At 49.0% G+C, this 23,133-nt stretch overlaps 1 protein-coding gene across 1 annotated transcript in view; it reads left to right on the top strand.

Moving 5' to 3' along the window:
- The window catches only part of TF (transferrin), a 54,879-nt gene extending 43,885 nt beyond the window's left edge, over positions 1–10,994 (top strand). Inside the window, exons 24-26 of the mRNA XM_030575766.1 lie at positions 3,893–4,029; positions 5,376–5,430; positions 10,612–10,994. Coding sequence (XP_030431626.1) covers positions 3,893–4,029; positions 5,376–5,430; positions 10,612–10,828 — 409 coding nt within the window. The 3' untranslated portion in view covers positions 10,829–10,994. The remainder of the gene's footprint in view (positions 1–3,892; positions 4,030–5,375; positions 5,431–10,611) is intronic.
- The last annotated feature ends 12,139 nt before the right edge of the window (positions 10,995–23,133 follow it).

Genomic DNA, 23,133 nt, shown 5'->3' with positions numbered 1-23,133 from the left:
CCCTGGTCCAGATTTAGGTGCATCCTGTGTGGGCCCCCATGGAAGTGTGTGATGTTGCACTCCATATGTTTAGGGAAATATGCTTATGAGTGTAAATATAACGTAACTGGAATGTGCTTTATGCAAAAGGTCTCTTGTATCATTACAAAGCTGCTGAGCCCAGGTCTACACCAGCAGCGGGGTCGACCGAAGATACGCAACTTCACGTAGCTGAAGTCGGCGTATCTTAGGTCGACTTACTTGGCCATGAGGACGGTGGCAAGTCGACTGCTGCTGCTCCTGAGTTGACCGGGAGCGCGATTGGGGATCGATTTTTATCGCGTCTACAGTAGATGTGATAAATCGAGCCCTGATATATTGATCACTGCTCACCGGATCGGCAGGTAGTGAAGACCTGCCGTTTAGTGTGTTCATCCTCTTTGTATGAATGTATTGTTCTTGTGTCTAAAGCTAGAAATTGACCCTGCCAGCAGATAGGGGATTTTGGGAGACAACTACTGCACTGGTGGGGTGCAGAATAAACTTTATTAAGAAAATGCAAAAACAGGGAAAATTCAATAGTGAGGGGTATGGGGTTTGTTAAGGTAGACAATTGGGGAGGGGTTTCTTTTAGTAAATAGTATAGGGGGTTTCAATAGTGGGGTACAATACAGTTGGAAACCAATTAACACTGAAGTATAAATGTAACAGGTAGCTAACACTTTCTATGTAAAGGGTGTGTCATAACAGCATATAACCAACTAACAGTTATGGGTAAAATGTGTTAAATAACCAACAACTCTAGGTAAAAATGTGTCACAGTGGTATAAATGTAAAATGTGAGGTGTGTCAGAGAGGAAAAGGGTAACCAATGGGGTTTTATGCTAGACTTCAGTAATACAATTGAGGTTTGGCAGCAGTAGGAGCGGGGTGAACACGTGGGGGAAGGGATTAAAAGAGAGAGAGAGAGAGGCAGTGGTAGAGGATGGGGGATGGGGGAAGAGGAGCACGTGGTGGAGCAGAGACCAAAGGTAGTGGCGCTGCAGAGGGAGATTTAAACTCAGGGAGACACAGAGAGCCGACAGGCTGCAAGTTTAAACAGCAGAGAGACTGCAACGAGTGACTGGGGAGCTCGGGGGGAGACATGGGCAAGCTTGGGGGGGGGGTTAGGGCAGCGGGAAGACAAACTTAACCACAATTATACAGAACACAGCAAAATCTTATTTATGATCTAACTTAACCAAGACTACACAAATTAGCAAGTAACAGAACACAATGCAACAAGAGAACATGACCTATGAAGGACCTATGAAGGAAGGCTGAAGGAATTGGGTTTGTTTAGTTTGGAAAAGAGAAGACTGAGAGGGGACCTGATAGCAGTTTTCAGGTATCTAAAAGGGTGTCATCAGGAGGAGGGAGAAAACTTGTTCACCTTAGCCTCCAATGATAGAACAAGAAGCAATGGGCTTAAACTGCAGCAAGGGAGATTTAGGTTGGACATTAGGAAAAAGTTCCTAACTGTCAGGGTAGTTAAACACTGGAATAAATTGCCTAGGGAGGTTGTGGAATCTCCATCTCTGGAGATATTTAAGAGTAGGTTAGATAAATGTCTATTAGGGATGGTCTAGACAGTCTTTGGTCCTGCCATGAGGGCAGGGGACTGGACTCGATGACCTCTCGAGGTCCCTTCCAGTCCTAGAGTCTATGAGTCTATAAGTCTTTTTAAACCTAACTTAGAGCACGATACAAACAATTCTTTAAACCTAACTTAACCACAGCTATGCAAAATGAAATTACAGCTTATCTAGACTAGGATCCTGATTCTAATAGGTGCACCTTACACTATGCCGATTCTTTGATCGGGAGGGGGAGCAGTTCCAGAGGGCAGAGTGGTGTGTGCCCAGGGTACAGCCCCCCCGGGGGGGGCAGGTGGCTGCAGCAGTGGGGCGGCTGCAAGCCGGTGGCCCAGGATACAGTCCAGGAAGGCACAGCTAGCAGCGGCACAGGCTAATTTTTAGCAGCAAAGGCGCTGTGGAGCAAGAAACAGATTACAGATACAGACCAAGGAGTTATTTTGGGTCTGTCTGCTTGGGAAACAAGGCCAGCAGCTAGGACAGGGGGAGTCTGCAAGAGGGAGTTCTTACCAGTCCCCAGGACAGCAGCAAGCACAGAGGCAGGAACAGCAGTAGCATCGGAGGATGGAGAGAGGACTCGATTCGCTTACAATAATCAGGAGATCTCCAGGCACAAATTTGTTGTTCGTGGGAGGGGAGTTTAAAAAGGGGGGTACGCACAAAACAAACGAGATTGGGGAGAGGGCCCCCCAAAGACCCCTAGCTGATCAGACCTGGTGGCAAAGCAAGGACCTTCTCCGAGGTCTGATCAGAAAATGTCCGGCTTTAAAGGCAAACTCAGGCAGTTTCCCACCAGTACTTTTGATTGGCTCCTCTTGATACAGGGGAGGAGAGAAGGCAGGGAAAGGCTGCAGGTAAGCATAGGCATGCCTAGGCATGTTCTGAGCCACAGGTATGACTCATGCTTAAGTAACTGGCCACGTCAGGTCTTGCATTTCTGGGCAGTGCCAGGGCCGGTGCAAGGATGTTTCGCGCCCTAGGCGAAACTTCCACCTTGCGCCCCCCCATGCCCCTGCCCTGAGGCGCCCCCCCCCCGCAGCATCTCCCCTCTCACCCTGAGGTACCCCCCCCTTGGCAGCTCCCTCCCCCCACCCTGAGGCACCCCCTTGTGCAGCTTAGATGCTGCAAGCCTGGGAGGCAGGAGAAGTAAAGCGGCCACGGGGTGCTCAGGGAGGAGGTGGGGCAGGGGTGAGCTGGGGTGGGGAGTTCCCCTGCGTGCCGCCCTCCCCTTACTTGCTGCAGGCAGCCCTCCCCGTGTTCCCCTGCCCCAGCTCCCTCCACCTAAATGCTGGCGGTGACCGGGGCGGCCGAAGATCCAGCCACTGCGGTTGCTGCCGAAGAAAATGGCGCCCCCTAAATGCCAGCGTCGGCAGTCGCCTAAATGGTTGCACCGGCCCTGGTTAGTGCCCCCCACACCGAGCCCGGGTCTGAACAAAGGAGCCAAACAAAGAAGCAATAAGCCCCCTCCCTAGGCAAAGCAATGGTTCCAGTTAGTCTGTACAAGCCATTCCTATGAATAGGGCTGTGACTTTAGTTAGCACAATGGCCGGGAGGGGCGGCCACACAGGACAAACAGAAAGGAGAGGGGAAAAAGGAATGCAGCAGGGGGACGGCTGTAACAGACAGAAATATGAACTATAACTCTGGGGTCCTATTGTAACTATGCAAAGTGTGGGCCATTAATGGTGGTTTGGAATCTTGATGGCTCCCATTAACTAGGACAGTGTTTCCCAAACTTGGGATGCTGCTTGTGTAGAGAAAGCCCCTGGCGGGCTGGGCCAGTTTGTTTACCTGCCATGTCCGCAGGTCTGGCTGATCACGGCTCCCACTGGCCATGGTTCGCTGCTCCAGGCCAATGGGAGCCGCTGGAAGCAGCGGCCAATACGTCCCTCAGCCCGCGCTTTCTTGCATTTTTCTTTCATTTTATGTTTCGAAGTTCACACATGTGAACTGTTCCAGCTGAGAGGCTTTGTTCCAGCTGAAATGATTTTTTTCTGACTTTTCCGGCATTGCCAGTCAACAGAAAAGTCTATTGATTGCTTAGCTCTGGACAGGGCTCAAGTGAATTGGCAGAGCTGCATGGGAAGGCTTGGCCTGTGCTGACCCCTTCCTCTGTCAGGAGCGCTCTGAACGAGTCCAAAATAAAAGTATGCTGAGCGATCATGTGACAATCCAGTGGGGGAAGACCCCTCTGGGGTTGAGGACTTGGGGTGTGGGCTGCGTGGCAGTCTGAGCCTGCCAACCACATGGCTATGTTGTGTTCATTCCCTTTTGCACAGAGCAATCGTGTTTGTCGTGGACAGCGTAGCGTTCCAGCGGGAGGTGAAGGATGTGGCAGAATTCCTGTACCAGGTTCTGACTGACTGCACCGTGCTGAAAAACACTCTGCCACTGCTGATAGCCTGCAACAAGCAAGGTACTGTTCATTGATTGGGAAACTGCAGCCTCAAGGGGCTGGGGGCTGGATGTTCAATAGGCCAAGTCTTTCTGGGTTAGCTCAGAGTTTGCGGTGTTCTGGTACCTCTTTTCTTGCCTGACATGGGTGTTGGGTGGGCAAAAAGCGGGGGACCTGTCAAAGGGCAACTGGCTCTTTAACTGGGACTGGGGCCGTGACCCCTTCTGCCCAGTTGGGCTGAGAGAAGGCACCTGGGCCTTATAAAGGGGGAGATGGGTTGGCAGGTGCCTGCAGACAGTACAGGGAGTAAGAAGGCTTATGAAAAAGGCCAAACTCCAGTCAAGAGGTGCTGGAAGAGCCAGAAGGCCTTCAGGGAGGAGAGGCTGGGCCCAGCTTTGGACTGGGGCAAAGGCTATGTAAGTTTGAGTTCTGTATTGAAAGACTTTTGTGCAGGACATAGTAAATTGGAATGTTTTGAATATCTGGCTTGTGTGGATGTTTTAAGGAGCCTTGAGTGAAGGGGAAACTGAGGCAGGTTTCAGCAGGCATGCTAAAGAGCAGGCATGTCCTTTGACAGGACCACATGGAAAAAACTCAACAGGACACACCAGGTTTTTCTAAGTTTGGGCCCCACCAAAGTAGGGTGGGAAATTAATTCCAGAGTCAAAGAGCTCTAGGTAAGAATGCTATCACCTGCCCTGCTTCTCCAGGTTATGCTAGGGGCTCTGGTGCTTTGATCCCAACTGCATGGGAGTTACCCGGGGAGAGGCAGCTTATCAGCGAGCCATTGAGGTAGGGAAGATAATTTTCCAAAGGTGAATGGAGTGCAGAGTTGTCTTCCTGAATCTGTAAACAGCATAAAACAGTAGCCCCGAGAGCAGTGTCAGCTGCCTCTGCATTATGCAGTATTGCCTCTGAAACCGAGAAGCAATTTGAATGTCAGCATTAGCTGTCTTGCAAAATTGTCTCCAATAGACTGATGCCTGCAGCACACTGAAAGCTCAGGCAACGTGAAGTCAGTATAATTTAATATCTAAATAACACAAGGGAATCTGTCCTGGCTGTGGTGTTCACTTCCATATGTAATTCAAACAAACCCTGCCATTTTGTATTCTGCCTGAGGCAGCTGCAGAATTCCCAGTTTGCCATGCTGGCCTGCTGCAGAAAGTAGGGGCTCTTGCTGTCGACTGTAACTACAGCCAGCCTTAATGCACATGGCGGGCCCTGGTTAACATACCAGGTGATAATATTATAGTGATGGGGCTTATCACTGAGCGTTCATCCCCACACGGAGCCTGCTTTTCCATGTCTCAGAAAGAAAATAATTATCTTCCAAGTGTAATTTTTTTAAACCACTTTTTTTCTAGATATCACGATGGCAAAATCGGCCAAGCTTATTCAGCAGCAGCTGGAGAAAGAACTGTAAGTGTGGGGTGGATTTTGTTAGACATCTCAGTGCCCCTCTCTCTATTTTACCCTCACTGATCTCTCATGTCAAGCAAAAGTCTCCTTTTGTGCATGTGTGACTATTTCACAGTGAAGAAAGGAGCCAATACATGAGCTAATAAAATCGCAGCAACCCTGGCAGGTGGGGATTTCCTGAGGGAAAACACTGCTGCAAAACGTTGGCATGCGCACAGGCTCTTTATCCACAAGGGAGGGAGTGTTGGGCCGTAACTACGTGGCAGAAGCAGTGCCAGAGCTCTCCTGTGTTCCAGTGGGTTACGTGTTCACAGCACGCTGCAGAGTTTATTTACAAGGAAGGTGATTCAGCTGCTATCGGTTGTCTTATCCAATTCTGCCCTTTAAGTGTTTAAATTGTCATCACTTTAATCTGAATGTGGCCATAGCAAATAAGTAGAGAGAGATTCCCTCTCTTCTGCCCTTCCACTTTTCTAATTTTTTTAATCAGTCATGGAATTGTCAGCTCATTAGTCCTTCCTGGGACAGTCAGTGTGGCACCTGATTTCCCGCAGAACTGAAAATCAGAACCTATTCGATAGTCAGTCTTGCTCCCCATAATTGTAACTAGACTGAGTCTCTGCTCTGGTCGGCCCATTAAATCAGTTGTAAAATGCACGCTGTGACCCAAGGGCATGAAGAAGCATGCAGGAACAGTATTTTAAGATTGTTCACCAGTCTGCGTCTCTCTCTTCTGCGCCCCCCCCCCCCCAAATCCCCATGGTGATTTTATAGAGTCTAGGGCCGGAAGGGACCATTGTGATCATCTAACCTGACCCAGGCCAGAGAACTGCCTCAAAACAATTCCAAGAGCCGATCTTTCAGGAAAACATCCAGTCTTGGTTTAACAATGGTTGGGGATGGAGAATTCAGAGGAAGAGCTTGCAGTACTCGCGTATCCCCGAGGGTCCCCAGTGAGGAGTAGGGCAGGGAGACTAACATTTCAAACTTCACATATAAATCAGTTCAAGGTAGAACTTTGTGCCCCACCAAAGTTCTTGGTTTTTATATTCACTTCTGCGCTTTGTCCAGTAGATGGCGGTAGTGTTATTTAAATAGGGCCTGTTCCAACTTGAATGTATGCTCCTCCCTTTCATAAACAGATCCGCACTATGGAGCTCAGTGGGGAAAGAGGCAGCAGGGTCATTTTCTGCAGTTCCGATGCTAGGTGTTTGCAAGTTATTTATGTTGTGAGATTGGGTTTCTGCATAGAACTCACTGGCTAGCGTGCCAGCACTGAACAGGGCCTTGCTATTCCCGTAGTGTTTGCTGCTATACAGGCCCCTCAAAACATTACACTGGCTCATCTCGGCATGGCAGGCTCTTTTCCAGCCATGCATCTGCTGTGTTGTCTGTAAAGTGAGATCTTTGCTGCGTCGGTGGGTTCAAATAACAAAAGCTGCGCGCACTTGGGCAAGTAGTTGAGGCATAAGAAGGGCTGAGGATTTGTAACAATAATGGAATGAAATGACTCGACAGTCCCATCCCACCAGCTTTTCTAGATGCCCAGAAGCCTGAGTTACTATTTGCATCAGAGCCTGGCTTGGGCCTGACAATCTAGATTTCCCCAGGCCCAGCTCTGCTCTCCTCTTTGGCCTTTCAGAGGCAACTGAAGCATACGGCGTCGGCTTTCTTAGAGCGCTTCCCTCCTTCCTGCCCCCCTTTCTGTTAACTTCAGGCCCCCCAGCGTGGCAGAGGAAGGAGAAGGGGGATAAACGAACTCAAAGGCTGACAAGGAGGGTTTCCCCCCACTCCAGGGAAGTGCAGAGAGATGGGGAACTGTGATTAAGGGGGAGAAACAGGGCAAGAAATCTGTCACATTGCATTCGTTCATAGGTATGTCCTAGAGCAGACAGCTGCACAATTAGCAGGGATCCTTCACAGTGGCTGAAGGGAGGGGGGAGGGGAGCTCCCTCCTTTTATCCTTCCTCCCCTGTCAGGAGTTCTGATCTTGGTGCCTCCTCAATAGAGGCGAGGCTGGCTGGCTGCATTGATCCCTGCCAGCCCCAGAGCCTATCCGCCTTAGTCACCTCTTAAATACACCAATAGAGTTTTTGGGGCTGACTGCCCTGCCCCAACTTCCTGATTTCCTCCAGGTGAGGGAGCTGCTTCTCCACTAGAGAGCCAGTCCTACAGCCAAAGGGTAAAAAGGTTTCTCCCCTGCATGCTGGTCTAGCTGCTTTTGTAATGTGTAATTTTGTATGGTTTGGTGTATGCTAGGTCAGCTTTCTCCTCTACTTTGAGCTCTGTGATAGGATATTCTATCCATAACTGTTCAGTTTGTCCCTGTATTAGCCAGGACTCCTCATGCCCGCACATTTCTGCACCAGGCCTTACTCTTTCCAGATGGCGTTCTGCACCTTCATTGCTTTTCATAAATTTCCCCGGCAGTGCAGATTGTCGGGAGGGAGTGTCTTTGGAATTTTTCACTTGCAAACTCTTACCTGATTTCTGAAGTCTCGCCTCCCTTAGGAAGTGAGCAGAAGCATCTTCCCGCGGATAGAGTCTAGGGCCAGGAGTTGGACGATGGAGGGTTTTCTTCTCAGCTCTGCCACTGACCCATACTGTGTAGTCTTGGGCAAGTCCCTTACCCTTTCTGTGTCAGTTTTCCTCTGCAGAATGTAGAACACCTGGTGCTCTGCAGGTGACGAGTGCGGTGTAGGTTCTAAGTAATGTTCTCTACTGACACATTTGGTTTCCATTGATGAAAGAGTAATGTGGCAACTGTCCAGTTTAGAATTAATCGACTCCGTTGTTGGTCTGAGTTTTCTTCTGCTTCAGAAGCATCTGCGGGTGGGGATCCCAGTGCGCCACAGGCAGGTATATCTCAGGGACCAGGCCACAGTGCCTCACGAAATCTTGGCTGGCTGCTCCAAGTTCCCTCTTTTTGCTTTAAACCACAGCACCTAGTATCTCCAATGAGGTAAAGCCCTGTTGTGCCAGGTGCTGTACCCCCAACCAGCAAGAGACAGCCCCTGCTCCAAAGAGATTACAGTCTGAGTAGGCAGTGCAGTCACACAAGGTCAGAGGAAAGAAAGATTGTCCTCTCCGTGTTACAAGTGGGGAACTGAGGCATGGGGTGGTTAAGTGACTAGCCCAAGGTCACCCAGGCAGACTGTGGCAGAGCCAGGAACAACCCCCTCCAGCCCTTAGCTCATTCATTTTTTTTACAGTGTTGTTGCAGTAATTTTTCAGAGAGTCCTGGATATCAAGCATGTCAAACTGTGTGGTAGTGGTGCTCTGCTCTGTTGTGGCCAGGTGCACTGCCTTTGCTACCCTACTCTTGTGTCATCTTTGCATTTCTCTCTCTGTCCAGCCTTCCCCTCTCTCCAGCTTTTCATGTGAGTTCGAATTTAATTTTTTTTTTTAATGCCGGAATTAAATCCAGCACCATCTGCAGAACTCACTAGGCTCCTTATTTGCATTAGATTAGCATATTTTTGCTGAGGAATGATCAGACCTCTGAATAGCTGACTCTGCTAATCCACATCTGAATATGGCCAGTGGTAATTCCACTCCCCTAATTATCCCTTGGTAATCTTCTTAGTTAGTATCACGCTCTGCTCTTGGCAGGCTAATTGCATTGCTGGATAACGAGATTTATGGCTGTTTAAAGCGATTTCACTTCTCTTGGCAGCAAGATGGGGAGGTGCACTGAAGCATGCAGCAAGACTAGTGAGGAAATCATGGCCTTCCAGGAGGAGATGCTTTAGAAGGCGTTGCCAGTTTATGGAGTCAGAAGGGAGGCTGGATCTAAACGCCCTACCCTGCTATCGCTGCCTTCTGCATTCTAAAGGCAGGGCTGCCCAAGGCCCCGAAGCACACTGGTCTCAGCAGTTGTCAGTGCGTTTGCCAAGGCTGCTGAATTCTTGTGCCAGGCAGGATTTGGGGAACTAAATGCAATTCCTTTGTTCAAAAACACCCTTAATTTTCTCCAGCTGCTTGTAGTATGAGGGGGAAGGGAAATAGTGTGAACCTTACTGAGGCTGTCAGAGCCGAAGTCTATGGGCATATAAATTATTAACCCCCGTCTATCCCCAACGCTTTGCCCAGGGCTGTCTAAATGTGAAATCACATCAGGCTTTTTCTTGTTCACTTCCCATCTGCTGTAGGAGAATCCCAGTTTATGGGGGGAAAGGTTAAATTCAGCTTCTTTTGAATCTCACGCTTTCAAATGAAGGTTACCAGATACTGGCTGCGGTAAATTTTGAATTTGATAATTATAATAAGGGGCCAGGCCTTTTCGCCTGCAAGGGAAGGACTCCCACATCAGAATACCACTCCATACACACAGACAGGGAGGGGTGCAACAAGACATACTTTGCGGAAGGGGAGATTTTCATGGAAGAGAGGGAGGTATTTTCAGGAACTGGGGACTCTGCACATTGAAACTGCAAGTTTCACCCAGAGTCCCTGATGGGGGCAGCTGGCGTGTGAATGGCCTAGTGTTCACTAGTATGTGCTTCCCGAGAGATCGCTTTCCCCAGCTTTGTCACTAGTTTTAAAAGGAACCATAATGTTCATGCAATGTGATAGTCGTGCAAAGGGAATCAGTCCACACCGCGGGTGTGGCAAGCTCCCCAACAATGCTTCTCCATGAAATCTTCATGCTGCTTTGGAGGGATCCCCTCTGCCAATCCACGGGCAGGCCATTCCTCAGGCCTCTTCAGACCAGCTAGGAACTAGCTAGTGCTCAACGGTTCATTGCACTCACTGAGCAGCCATTAAATGGGAACTTTTGGTCCCTGCCAGCCTAAGCTGGAGGTTAACCAGCATCATCAGCTTAAAAGCTCCATGTCCCATTTTCACACCCCTGTATAGCTCCAGTGCCCTGAAGAGACTACATTCTGTGGCATGAGCATCCTAACAGGTGGGCAGAATAGCTGGATGCTAGGAACACGCTCTCCCTGCTTACCTGCTCCTTTCAACTTCTTGTTAAACCCGTGCACATGTGGGGATTTTCTTATTCACGGAACTAGCTGGTAGCTCAGTTCTAAATGCACCGCTCCCCAAGCTGCAGCAGTGGGTGAGGAAGGTTTGTCAGAGCTGGTGTTTACTGTTCCACTGGTAGCCCTTTTGCATGCAAAAGGCTGGGTCTCTCCCCAGTTTATAATGTTTTCTACTTTCTCTCCTGCACAACAGCAACACCTTACGAGTGACTCGCTCAGCTGCCCCCAGCACCTTGGACGGCTCGACCTCCAGTGGGACTGCTCAGCTGGGGAAGAAGGGCAAGGAGTTTGACTTCTCACAGCTGCCCATGAAGGTGGAGCTGGTGGAGTGCAGCGCCAGAGGCAGCAAGGCGGAGGAAGGCAGTGCTGACATCGAGGACTTGGAGAAATGGCTGGCCAGGATTGCCTGAAAGCTGGGCTGGGCGGGAGGCAGAAACTATCAAAGGGGAAACTAATGATAAAGGCATTTGGCATCTGATACAGAAGCACTGATGGAAAGGGATGGGGCCCAGAATGTAACCTTGCTATGGAAAGAACTTCAGGCGTGCGCCAGCAGTAAATGCACTGTTACCTTCATTGAGCTGGGTTTTGAACATAACCAGCTCAATGAAGTATGAAATATGAACCAGTTTGAAATATGAACATATTTGCCACTGTGATTTCCGCCAACTGCAACCCTTCCTGTTACTATTCCATGCTCCCCTTCTGGGAGGCTGCCTCTAGTGCTTGAGCTGCAGAGGGTTTAGAGTGGGGTTTCAGTTGGGGTAAGAAGCCTCTGGTTGTCCCAGGCAGCCTCCAAACAGATGGGAGGGTTATATTTGGATAGCCGAAATTATTTCAAGATTTGACTTTGCAGCCATTCCTGCTTTACCTTGGCATCTCAGCCCTGGTGCCCATGGTCGTTACTAATAACCCTACTCATGGTGTCTGATTTCTTCTCCCATTCCTGTCCTCTGTGAATTGGGCACAATGTGTTTGTGATCTTTGTGCTGCCACAGCTAAAATGTCCAATTGTGCATGCTACCGGGAAATCCCTGCCTGCTATGGAATGTACTAAAGCTGCTTTCACAGGGGTTGGCCAGCCTCCAACTGCTCCCCCCTTCCCATCTCCCTTTCAAAAGGAACACACAGCCAGATTGTCAGATGTGCTCAGCACCCATGTAAGCACTTATATGGAAGTGACCAGATTGTCAGACATGCATAGTAGGGGCTGGAGAATGCTGAGCAGTTCTCAAGATCTGACCCGGATAGTAAAGGTGATTGATTATCATAGTGTACATGAGGGCTGCTGTTCTGTGTGGCTTCAGTCCAGTCTTTGGTGCTGATTTGTTTCTGCAGAGCACAGAGTGCTAAGGAAGCTCATGCATTCATGTACATGACTTCTCAGGAGTGGTGTACAGTTTTATAATGTGATCTTCATAAATGCACACAACAGTGTTTGTAACAAAAATGGTTGGTCTAGATTAAACTACTGGGAGGCCTGTATGCCTGGGTCTGAATATAACCCACTTCTCCTTCCCGGGGCTCCAGCCTGAGTGCTGGATTCACCTCTCTCCATGCAGACATGCCCCACTTTCGGCTCTGTTTTTTCTTGAGACAGGACAGCAGCTTGCTGGTGCTCAGGTTGTGCTCTGGAGCCACCTGTGCCTTTAGGATCAGGAGCGCAGCACCCATGTGGAGGGAACGGAAACCAGAGTAACCGGAAGTGAACCTGACTAACTAGATGGTGTGTCTCATATAGAGGCTTGGCTGCTTATCTTATGTGATGGTGCCCTAATCTCCTGGTGAAATCCTGGCTCCTTTGAAGTCAGTGGGACCTTTGCCATTGACTTCATTGGCCAGGAGTTCACCCTTGATCTTTAACTGGGGCAGGATCTGGAATTACAGCTGAATTTAGCAGACTTTCACAACGAATATGTATTAAAAGCTCATTGAGGTGTGTGTTTCGCCGGTTTTTTGTGTCTGTCTTTCAGTTAGGCCCTGCTCCTGCAAACGTGCATGAATGGGCTCACTCAGTTCAGTGAGGTTTGAAGAACAGAACCATCCTCATGTGGGATCTGCATGTGCCCCTGACTCAGTGATGTCGTAAGCAGAATTTGACATCAGAATTGTCCTACAATGAATTGTGTTGTCACTTCAGTTGGACGAGGCTGTAGAAAGAGAGGTAGAGGTTGACTTTTAAAAGCGTTTTTTCTTGTTTACCGATAGTTAGTGATTGTCATAGGAGCTCGGAATAGCTGCACAAAGGGCCTAAGATCAGTTTACTGACATGAATGGGAGCAGAATTTGCAGTTTAGGTGTTTCTGATGAAGGTTCTTGATGACGAAGGGGAAAGCATTGGAGTTTCCCAGTTCTTGTTACGTGTTTGTCCCCTGTAATGTTTAAAGCCAAGGGATCTGTTGTGGTTGCCAGATGCGGTGCCCTGTTCTGTGTTACAAGTATTATGCTTAATTTTGCAGAGGAACAATTCTGTAGCAGTCTGCTTCTTCCTGCAGATTTACTCAGCCTATTGGAGTCTAGTCCAGGACCTGTCGGAGTCTCACTTTAGCGCATGTTGGATCAGGTCTCAGAGCTCTTTCCAAAGGTGGAAAGAATGAACTAACTGACCTTGGGAGAGATTCCACAAACGAGCCTGCAGGGTGTTAGCAGTGGAAGCCAGGGGGGAAGGTGGTGGCAAACTGTCCTTGACTGCAATGCTGCTGTGTCATAATGGGCTGGTTGAGGAGATTACACATCCTCTTGGTGACCTTTTCCAATGGTTTTCTTCACTCATAATGGAGGCTCTGGCAGTGAGCATTGTCTGTGCCTCCAGCAGAGTCTTCCAGCAGAGCTCACTGCAGGCTCAGCTGGGTTAATCCTTTGTGATGCTGGATTGTTCATCTTGCCTCTGCTTCCTTAATAGGAAACTTCTCTGCAAAGAGGTGCTCACTGACCAGAGGCCACCTGCTGCTAATAGGCTTGTGGTCTGCTGACTGTTGCCTCAGTACAGTATCTGCTGAAGAGAGCAGCTGCTGGTATACAGGAAATGCCAACACTGGTTTTTTTTGTGGCGGGATTTGGCATTATCTGTAACCCAGCCAGTCTCTTAGTCTAGAAGGTGGGAGGGAGGTGGTGGCTGGTCCTCTGCTTGGCTATGTTGGTAAGAATTCAGTATTTGAACTTTGCTCCTGGCAAATCTTGTTCCCTCCCTTACTTTCAGCCTGATGTTCTCTGTGGACCCCTTCTTGCCATGTCAAGCAATACTCCACAGCGTATCTTCTGTCAAAGGTTACATTCTGTATCCACATATTCTTCTCTCTGATGTCTGTACACTCTGCTCTCCTTAGCACTAACAGGTGTATAAAGCTGTGCAGCGAGAGAAGATTGACTTGTGCTACTCCCGTCAATTGGAGAAAGGCTGGTTGCAAACAAAAAACATCTTTTCTTGAAGAGAAGTGCATGTCTGAGCTGGGCTTTGCATCCAAAACTGCCAAACCTGTGGGACTAGATGAATCTTCTCAAAACTGTGTGACCAGCCCTGTTCATTGCAGCAGCACTTGGGAGCATTAAATATATTGCTAACACTTGGTGTCAGTGGAGGAGTGAGGGGGTGGCATGCTTAACTGCTCCTCCTTTGCTCCCCCTACTCCTTCCCATGGCTCTGCTTTGAGTTGGGAATGCTAAGGCAGTACACTTTCCAACGCCTCTTTGAGAGACAGGCCCTTCACAGGCTGCTCTGGTTTAAAAACCTGTCCTTGGGCCGAGAAAGGAGCCAAACTGGACGTTCACTAGCCAAATGATTTTTGCGTTAAGGATGTTGTGCTCTTCAATTTCAAAGCATAAACTTTTCAGCGACAGAATGTTACTGGAGCTATGTCACTGGTCCCATTCTGAATTTAGTTAGCCAGGGAAATTGTCTGATCTGGTCAGTCTGTACCCGCAATGCTGAAGCAAGGAAAGAAGAACTTACCCTTTTTTTTTTTTTTTCCTTTTGCTACCAGCAGCCGCCGCCTTGAGAAGCCCCAGCCTACAGGGGGCAAGGACCTAGGAACCTGTGTTTGCTTTTAAATTATTCTTGGTAAATGTGATTACTTAAATAAAGAAGTTTGGCTACATGTGATGAGTCCTCATTCAGTGCTGGAAGCAGCCATCTGTTGCTGTCCTTTCCTGGCTTCACTTTTCACCAGGTCCACCAACAGTGCTAAGCCAGGCAGAATGTGGCAGCTCTGTATTAACAGAGCACTAAATAGCCCTTGAGCCAGAGGCATTTCTCTGAATGTTGGTTAATGGAAGGGTTGTTGCCCTTATTACAAATTTCACACAGTTTGTTCTGGCTCAGCACTGTGAAACCAGGGCAAACCTGGCTTCTATTGATTTAGCTTAATTCAGTAAGTAATCAACTTATGCCAAATAAGCAAGCTCCTGCCCTCCTCTCTCCGACTGCAGCCCCACTTTGGCTCCCTTCAAATCAGCTGCGCGTAGTGCACATTGAAGCAAACCCCTGGACATCCTAAGGTTGGGATTCTGGTTGCCCGTCAATGCAGCTGTACCTCCATGAGGGGCTTGCTTAACTAGAGCAGGGGCTATGGCAGACCTCCTATGGCTGCTAATTGGTCTCTTCCTCCTCCACAGTGCAGCACTTTGCTAAGTCTGTGGTGCAGTGAGGAGCTGGTTTTGGAAGAGGGAAGGCCCAGCAGCCAGGCAGTGGTTTAACATCATCACCTCTTCCCCTACATCAGGCTGGAGAGAGCCCTCCTGTGACCAGGGGTGAGGTATGGAGAGAGTCTTCTCTGGCCTGCCAGGAATAAAGGGGCATAGAGTGTATCAGTAATGACCCTCACCACAGGCCATCAGCTGGGCTACAACCTGCAGTTCCCAAAAAGCAAGTCTCTGCTGTCAGCATTAGTAGGCTGTTAGCCTCTATGTGAACTCCCCACTTGAGGGGAATGCTGCACACTCAACTGAGGGGTTACCCCTCCTCTGTACTAGAAGCCAGGATGTGCTAGAAAAGACAATGAAAAGTCCCGTCCCCTGACTAGCCAGCAGATGAGATTCAGGGGATGAAGACCATGGCTTGGTATTTTCCCCATGCAGTCATTATCTTAATGCCTTCCCAAGCCCCACCCAGCTGTTGGGAGAAAAGGGACTGCACTTGCTTTGTCCCCGTTGAGCTGGCTGGAAGAGGTTTCAAATCACAACTGCTCTCAAGAGATGGACAAGAGGGGCTCAGGGTGTCCTGGGAATTTATTCTGCTGGCCCTTGGGCAACCCACCTAGCTGAGCAGCAGACAGGGTGAAGAGGAAAAGATATGCCACAAATTTCCATTCTGTTTTTAATAACCAGGCTAAGCGCTTGGATTAAGCAACTTCCCATGAAGTGTGTGACTTAGCAGGGAGCACAGTGTGTGGAGAACTCTGCTACGGCCAGGAGGAGGGCAAAAGCCCTGTTGATGCTCTCAGTATGTAGGTCCTAGCCAAGCTGTGATGGGGAGGATGTATCAGCCCCAATGTGTCTTCCCGTGCCGCTGACACTATCCATGAGTGCTGCTGTCAGAGAGGAGCTGTTTTTTATTTGGTCTTAGACATATGGGTTTTCATATGGGGAGAGCTGTGATGTGTAGGAGAGCTCTGCAATGGTGCGGAATGGCTTTGATCGGGGGTTCCCATGTGATGGTACGTCAGCTTGTTGGAGGTTGTATGCTGTAGCAGGGGTCTGTCCCCTATAAGGGGTAATGGGCTGGAGCAGCCATTCTGTGCCATGACTCCTTTAAGGGAGTAGCTGGGGAATAGGGCCAGGCTTTATTCAGGGAGCCTATGTGCTTAACCTGATAACGCAGCTGCTATGTGACTCCCCGGAGCAATGGCAGACACAGCCTCAGCAGGGGAATTATGGAAGAGCTTGGAGTCATGAGAGGGGTTCCCTAGGATGGGAGCCAGAGGGGGGGACTGGGGAAGCCTGGCTGAATCAGCCCAGTCCTAACTGGGAGGCCATGAACCAAGGGGAAGGTGTGAGTCCAAGGACTGAGAGCAGCTCTGCAGACCAAGGCTAGAACCCAGCAAGGGGAAGCCTGTTTGAATCACAGCCCAGCCCTGAGCTTCCTCACCCAAGGGGAAGGATTTGAGTCCAGGGCAGTAGGGGACCTGTGGGAAAGACACTCCAGAGGAGCCGGGACTGGCAGCACATCCTGCCACAGAGGGAAGGAGGCGAACTGGAACCCTGAAACCTTAGAGCAAAGGGCAATTGGTGGGAAGTGGGGGCTTTACCTGGACATTAACTCCAAGATTCTCCCACCTCTTTACCCCTCCCCTGTGAGCCCTTGCTGCCCTTCTACATGCACACGGGCATGCACAGCACCAGAACATCTGAGCACTTTTATTTACACACACACACACACACAGAGTACCAGAACACCCGAGCCCTCTTACACACACATCTTGGCCAGACTGCCCTTTAACACGCACTGACACACCCCACCAAAGCACCCCCTGCTCTCTCGCCCGAGCCCCTGCTTTCAGTCTAGCCTCATTGGAGTTGGAGGAAACAGCTGTCCAGTCTCACAGAACTTTGTGTAACTTGGAACGCTTTCCTGTTCTGCACCAGGGTGGACATGAGACGTCATGGTTTGCTGTGACAAGCCAGAGAGATGCCTCCAGGCCAGACCAGCCAATAGCCTGCTGTGCAGGGCGCTCACCTGGGATGTGGGAGGCCTGATTCTGAATCAGGGAGACCAGGGACTTGACTGGTCTCCCCCATCCTATGTAAGTACCCTACCCACCATGCTATTCTGGGGGAGGTCTTCCCTCCCCCCACCCTTCTGGGTTTGGCCACTAATTCCACCATGGACCCCAGGAAAGTTTATTGAAACTGGCTCATTGCCATGAAAAGGTTTGGTTTTGACAAATGGGCAGTTGCTGATGGAAAAACCATTATGTTGCAAAATTCCCAGCCAGCTTGTAGTAGGAAGAGAGCCTAAGACATAAGCCCTTGCATCAGAGGCCTGGTATGAGGCCTGAGGCCTGGGCTAAAGTAGTCAAAGCTTTACTAATATAAAGCAAAAACAAGCTGTGAGCAAAAGGCAGGACCTGCTCACAAAATCTGGCAAAAACAGGGATAATATTGCAAAAATACCCATTCCTAAGAAGCGCTAGGCACAGAGTACTCATGCACACACATCCCAGTACCATGGATGGCACATTGTACAGGTCCATAGTGCCCATGCTCCAGGAATATTCAGAGCACGGGGGCCCGGCTCCACCAATGTTGGGGGCGGGTCTCTCCCCTGGCCCTGCCTTCTGCCCCTGGAAGCGGCCAGCACTTCCTTGCGACCCCTCGGGGGGAGGGGGGCAGGGTGTCTCTGCATGTTGCCCCTGCCCCGAGCACTGACTCTGCCATTGAAACTGCTGCCAAAGGGAGCAGTGGAGGCGGTGCCTGCGGGCAGCAGCGCATGGAGACCCCCGGTCCTCCCACCTAGGAGCTGCAGCCAGAGGAGTGTGTGGGTCGCTTTTGAGAGTCACCCAAGGTAAGTGCCTCACCTCTCCCAAACCCCTGCCCCAGCCCGGAGCCTGCACCCCTCACCCAAACTCCCAGAGCTTGATCCCCCACCTCCTCCTGCACCCAAACTCCCTCCCAGAGCCTGCACCCCTCCTGCACCCAAACTCCCTCCCAGAGCTCGCACTCCTTCCTGCACTCCAATGCTCTGCCCCAGCCCAGAGCCTGCACCCAGCACCCAAACTCCCTCCCAGAGCCTTAGGCAGGTGTGTATGTTGGTCCGGGGGGAGGGGGACTTGGACCTGTTCTATGCACCACCAAAAATTATATAAATCTGCTGCCCCTGCCCAATATCAAGTGATACCAAAATATCCCAATATCAAGGATGGTACAAAACATTTCCCAAGGATAACAGGAACACAGTGACCTCTCCTAAAAGATAAGGTCAGGATAACAGTACACAATAGAGATGTTTTAATCAAACCAACATGTACAAGGTGATGGATAATAACTAGCCACATCAAGGGGCAGTAACTAACCATGTCAAAGGTGCAGTATATACATTTTTATACCCCAATACAAACAAGTTATCTCAGAGGAAGCGTCTTTGTCTGGCCTAGGGAGGAAGGGAAAGTCCTGCCGTTCACTGAGCTGATCCATTGTTACGGGCATACATGTATTAGAGATCCAGTAGAGTCTGTGGGATACTAGTAATATGCTTTGTTGACAATAAACCTGGCCTGGTGCCTTTGTACCTTGACAGATCTTGTGGTCATTGAGTGGTTTGCTCAAAGTCTTCTATGCCTGCTGTCTGCACAGAGCAGGGGCAGCACATGGGAAGAACACAAAACACACACACACACACACAGCCAAACATCTAACCACACAGCTGTCAACCTCAAGTCCTCTCACCCTCCCCTCCCCAGGTTTCCCCAGCCAGATTCCCTTCTCTTCAAATTCCCCCCAGGCAGATCTCCATCAGCCCCAGTCCAAACTTAGTTCATTCTAAGTCCATAATTGCTTAAATTAAGCTGTTAAAGCTTAAAATAAAATTCTATGAAAAGCAGAAATTTGCATGTAGGGGCAACACCTGAGTCAGAACCCATTTTAACTCTGCAGGGAAGACAGAGCTGTAGGTTTGTCTACACTTACCATGCTACAGTGGTGCTGCTGCAGTGCTTCAGTGGAGACAGTACAGCAACAGGAGCGGTTTTCCCGTCACGGCAGCTAATCCACCTTCCCGAGAGGCGGTAGCTAGGGTGATGGAAGAATTCTTCCGTTGGGGTTAGGTCGGCTTAGCTAGGTCTCTTGAGATGTGGCTCTTTCACACCCCCGAGAGACACAGCCATGTTGATAAGTTTTCAGTGTAGACCAGCCCATCGATCTTACAACTGAAACAAAGTGGGAGGGAAAAACAGGGGCCCAGGGAGGTAAGTGGCCAGCATGATGTCACCCAGCAGGACAGTGGCAGAGCTAAAATAGAATCTGGGTCTCTTGAGTCCTCAATTAAAGCGAGATGTGTTAGTACAAGACTGTTTATTACTCATTTTGGTCAATGAATTTTCTTCCAAATGCCTCCAGCGCTCTCTTTTTCCCTGCCCTGCCCCAAGTCTCTCAGGTTGTGTTGCTGCTGCTCCACAGGAAGTAAAGCCTTTCCCCAACGTTAACATCCATTGTAAAAAACAACTGCAGCAGCACAAAAGAATGACTGCACATACCTATACAGCATGGAAATCTACAAAATGTCATAACTATATATCAGCTACAGCACTCAGCTTGTCATCTGCGTTGAGGGTTATGGCGGGAGACAGCGAACTGAGGGAGAGGGTAAATGGATAGGTAAATAATGTTACACAAACTGACAAAAGCCAGGCATTTCAATGTTAATTCTTCAGTGCCAAGAGGCCAGCTGAAAATTCCTGGTGGAACTGTCTCCACTGGAAGATGTGAAACTGATGATAACAGGCCTACGGTTAAAGGGACGGAACTTAATAATCATGCTGCTGTCCAACCCCCCGCCCCCTAACCCCTTACTATTGTTACAAGTCGCCTTGGCTACACTCACACTTTACAGCGCTGCAACTGGGGTGTGAAAAAACACCCCCCTGAGCACTGCAAGCTACAGTGCTGTAAAGCGTCAGTGTAATCAGGGCAGCAGCGCTGGGAGCGCGGCTCCCAGCGCTGCACGCTACACCCGTAAGGGATGTGGTTTACATGCAGTGCTGGGAGAGCTCTCTCCCAGCGCTGCCGCTCTGACTACACTCACACTTCAAAGCGCTGCTGCGGCAGCGCTTGCAACAGGAGAAACCAGTTATTTTTTTCCCCAGGGAAAATGTTTCTTTAGATATTTTCCAGTTTTTGGAGGTGGGGGAAAAACCTTATGAAAATAGAAAAAAATCAATTTGGCCTTTAAGCTTTCATTGAAAATGAACATTTAAGTGGGAAAAAATGTTTAAAAGACAAAAAGATTTAATTTCTTTTGAATTTTGTGTGTGGAGATGAATGATCATTTTCAGACCAGTTTCAAGCTACACAAGATCAAGGAACTGGTTTTAGAAGGGGAAAATGCAAATGAATCTTGTGGAACAATTGCCCATCAGGAAGGATTCTTCCAAAGGCTGTAGCTGGCTAGAGCATGGCATATACTAAAGCATCAGGCCATTCTTATTCAGGTGCCTAGTGTTAGAATCAGAAATTTTGGGGCCAAAGGGGACAATTAGATCATCTAGTCGGACCTCCTATATAACAAAGGTCATAGAATGTCACCTAGTTCCTCCTGCACTGAGTCCAATAAGTTGTGTTTAACTAAAGCATCTTCCAGACAGGCACCTGACTTGGAAAATGATAACCTACATTCTTTGCTTTCCATTTGCAGTAACACCTTTTTTTTAAAAAAGGAATAAAGTGGAGTAATATTTATCCATCTGACAGCACATTCCTTTAGGCAAAGACACTTTTATAGAAGGTTACAAAACAAATCATTTACCCAAGCAAGTGGAAAAGCTCCAAATGGAGCCATGCTTGTCTATTAGCTACACAGGTGCTCACATGGGGGTTTCCAAGGAAGCCTCAGCTAAAAGAGCTATCTGAGTGATAAATGAACATATTCTTCCATGTGCTAAGGGCCTACGCAGGACTTAGGGGCTGTCTACAGTGGCACTTTACAGCACTTCACCTTCCTTGCTCAGGGGTGTGAAAAAATACACCCTCCCCCCCTAGCCCCCCAAGTGCTGCAAGTTTCAGCTCTGTAATGTGCCAAGATAGACAGTGCACCAGCACTGGTAGCTACGCCCCTTGTGCAGGTGGGCTATGCCACAACTACACAAGCCATGTTAAAGCGCTGCTGAGGCCCTTAATGTTGCCAGTGAAACATGCCCTTAGTGTGTGACAATGACTCAAATGAGTTGGGGGGACGCACCACACGCAAATACTCATACCAGAGCCTTAAAATATGGTGGGATCCCTTCTGTTCATAGAAACAACTCTCTCCTGAATCTGTCTGACATAAATAATCTGCATCTATGAACGTAAGGAGACACCAAATATGTCTGGAACACAGGGAAGGTTGGGAGCAGAATGAAAGCCACCTGGTGTGGTTAGAAGGTGGGGAAATGGACTTTCTTGATAGCTCAGCTATGCTCCTTCAACGCTACCCAAGAAAGCAACATCCAGTCTCCTAGGAGGCCAAGTGCCCAGTGATAAAGAACGTGCTCTGCGGTGATGGCTATAAATCACCACCAGATGGCAGTGGTTCAGCTGGGTGGCACCTTCTGCCACAAGGAGGATGAGAGGACCAGGACTAAGACCGAGCATGTGCAAAGACCCCCAGCTTGCAAATGCTTTGCGTTCCACATACACTAGTGTACTCTGCTGGGTGTCTGGTTAGAGGTCTCAGAGATGTGGCTGGTGAGCTGGCTCAATCTTTAATTGAAAAGGCAGGTACTCCTGTATGTACGTGTGGGTGGGATCAGGCCTAGAGTTGAACTTGGCACATTTGTGATGTTCCAAAGCCATGTCAGTATGATTTTATTAACAGAGACAGGCACTGATTTTTTATTTGCAGATTTTGGACCAGATCCTCAGCTAGTATGAATGGGTTTCACTGTAAATGGAGCTGTGCCAATTAAAAATGGCTGAAGATCTGGCTCACAGGGTCTTGGTTGTGTTTGTTACAACAAATGCCTGAATAGAAATGAATTGTTAGTAATATTCAACACACCACCCATTCAGCTAAGCTCACAGCCCACGTCTCAGCCCTCCAATCTGTCCTCCGGCGAAGACTAGCCTGGGGACTAGTGGCTGTACAAGAGCCATCTTCTCTTGGCTTGACCATTGGTTCCAGACAAATGTTTCATGCTCAAATATTTAACTAGCTACTTAGTCTTCGGCACTGTTAGTGGTGTCAGTTGTTGAGCTCTGTTACTGCCTGGGCTGGGTGTGCATTTGTGCAGCTTGTGGGATGTCATGCAGAATGCCTGGGGGCTTTCCCTCTCTCTGTGGAGCGCAGCAGTTTTTTAAACATACTGAGAAACTAGGTGGACTACAAGGTCCCCTGCTCTCAGAGATGTTTTGAGGGCTGGCTGTTTCTTTACTTGTTCTAGGAATTGAGTTCTTAGTGGAGAGCACCCCGGTATCCAGCATGAGTAACAGTTACTTCTCTGTCCTACATGGGAACACAGAGGTAGATACCATTCTAGAGCATCTGAAAGAGCCGTGGCTGCCCTTAGCTCAAACCGCCCTTGCATATGTCTACAGGTAGGGGTCAGCACCGGTGCAGCTACACTGATTGTAGACCCAGTGCTACTCCAGACAAAGACCTCTGTGCATTTCTTACACTTTTTCATCTAAAAGGCCGCGCACGGGAGCCGGTTTGGAGCAGAGAGAAAGTGATAGAGCAGCTGCTTGTTACAGATACCTCTGACCCTGGGCTGATTGAGGATTGGTCCTGCTTTGAGCAGGGGGTTGAACTAGAAGACCTCCTGAGGTCCCTTCCAATCCTGATATTCTATGATGGAACACACTTCTCTTTCTGATTTTACCCTTCTGGATCATATAGAGACTGAGCTGCCCCTCAAAAACTAGTGATCACAGCTCCTGGAAACAGGACTACATTCTGGTTACAGCAAATGACCGGTGTGTCTGTGTACACAAACACACATTATGTGGTGCATGTTGGCATGTGCTGCATTGGAGGGACAAGAAGTGTGGCAAGTAAAACAGATTAGTTTGATTATCTTTCCAAAGCAAA

This window comes from Gopherus evgoodei, chromosome 9, assembly GCF_007399415.2.
Source record: "Gopherus evgoodei ecotype Sinaloan lineage chromosome 9, rGopEvg1_v1.p, whole genome shotgun sequence".
NCBI classification, from domain to species: domain Eukaryota; kingdom Metazoa; phylum Chordata; order Testudines; family Testudinidae; genus Gopherus; species Gopherus evgoodei.
Note: the sequence above shows the minus strand (reverse complement) of the source record. Positions and strands in the feature narration are given on the sequence as shown.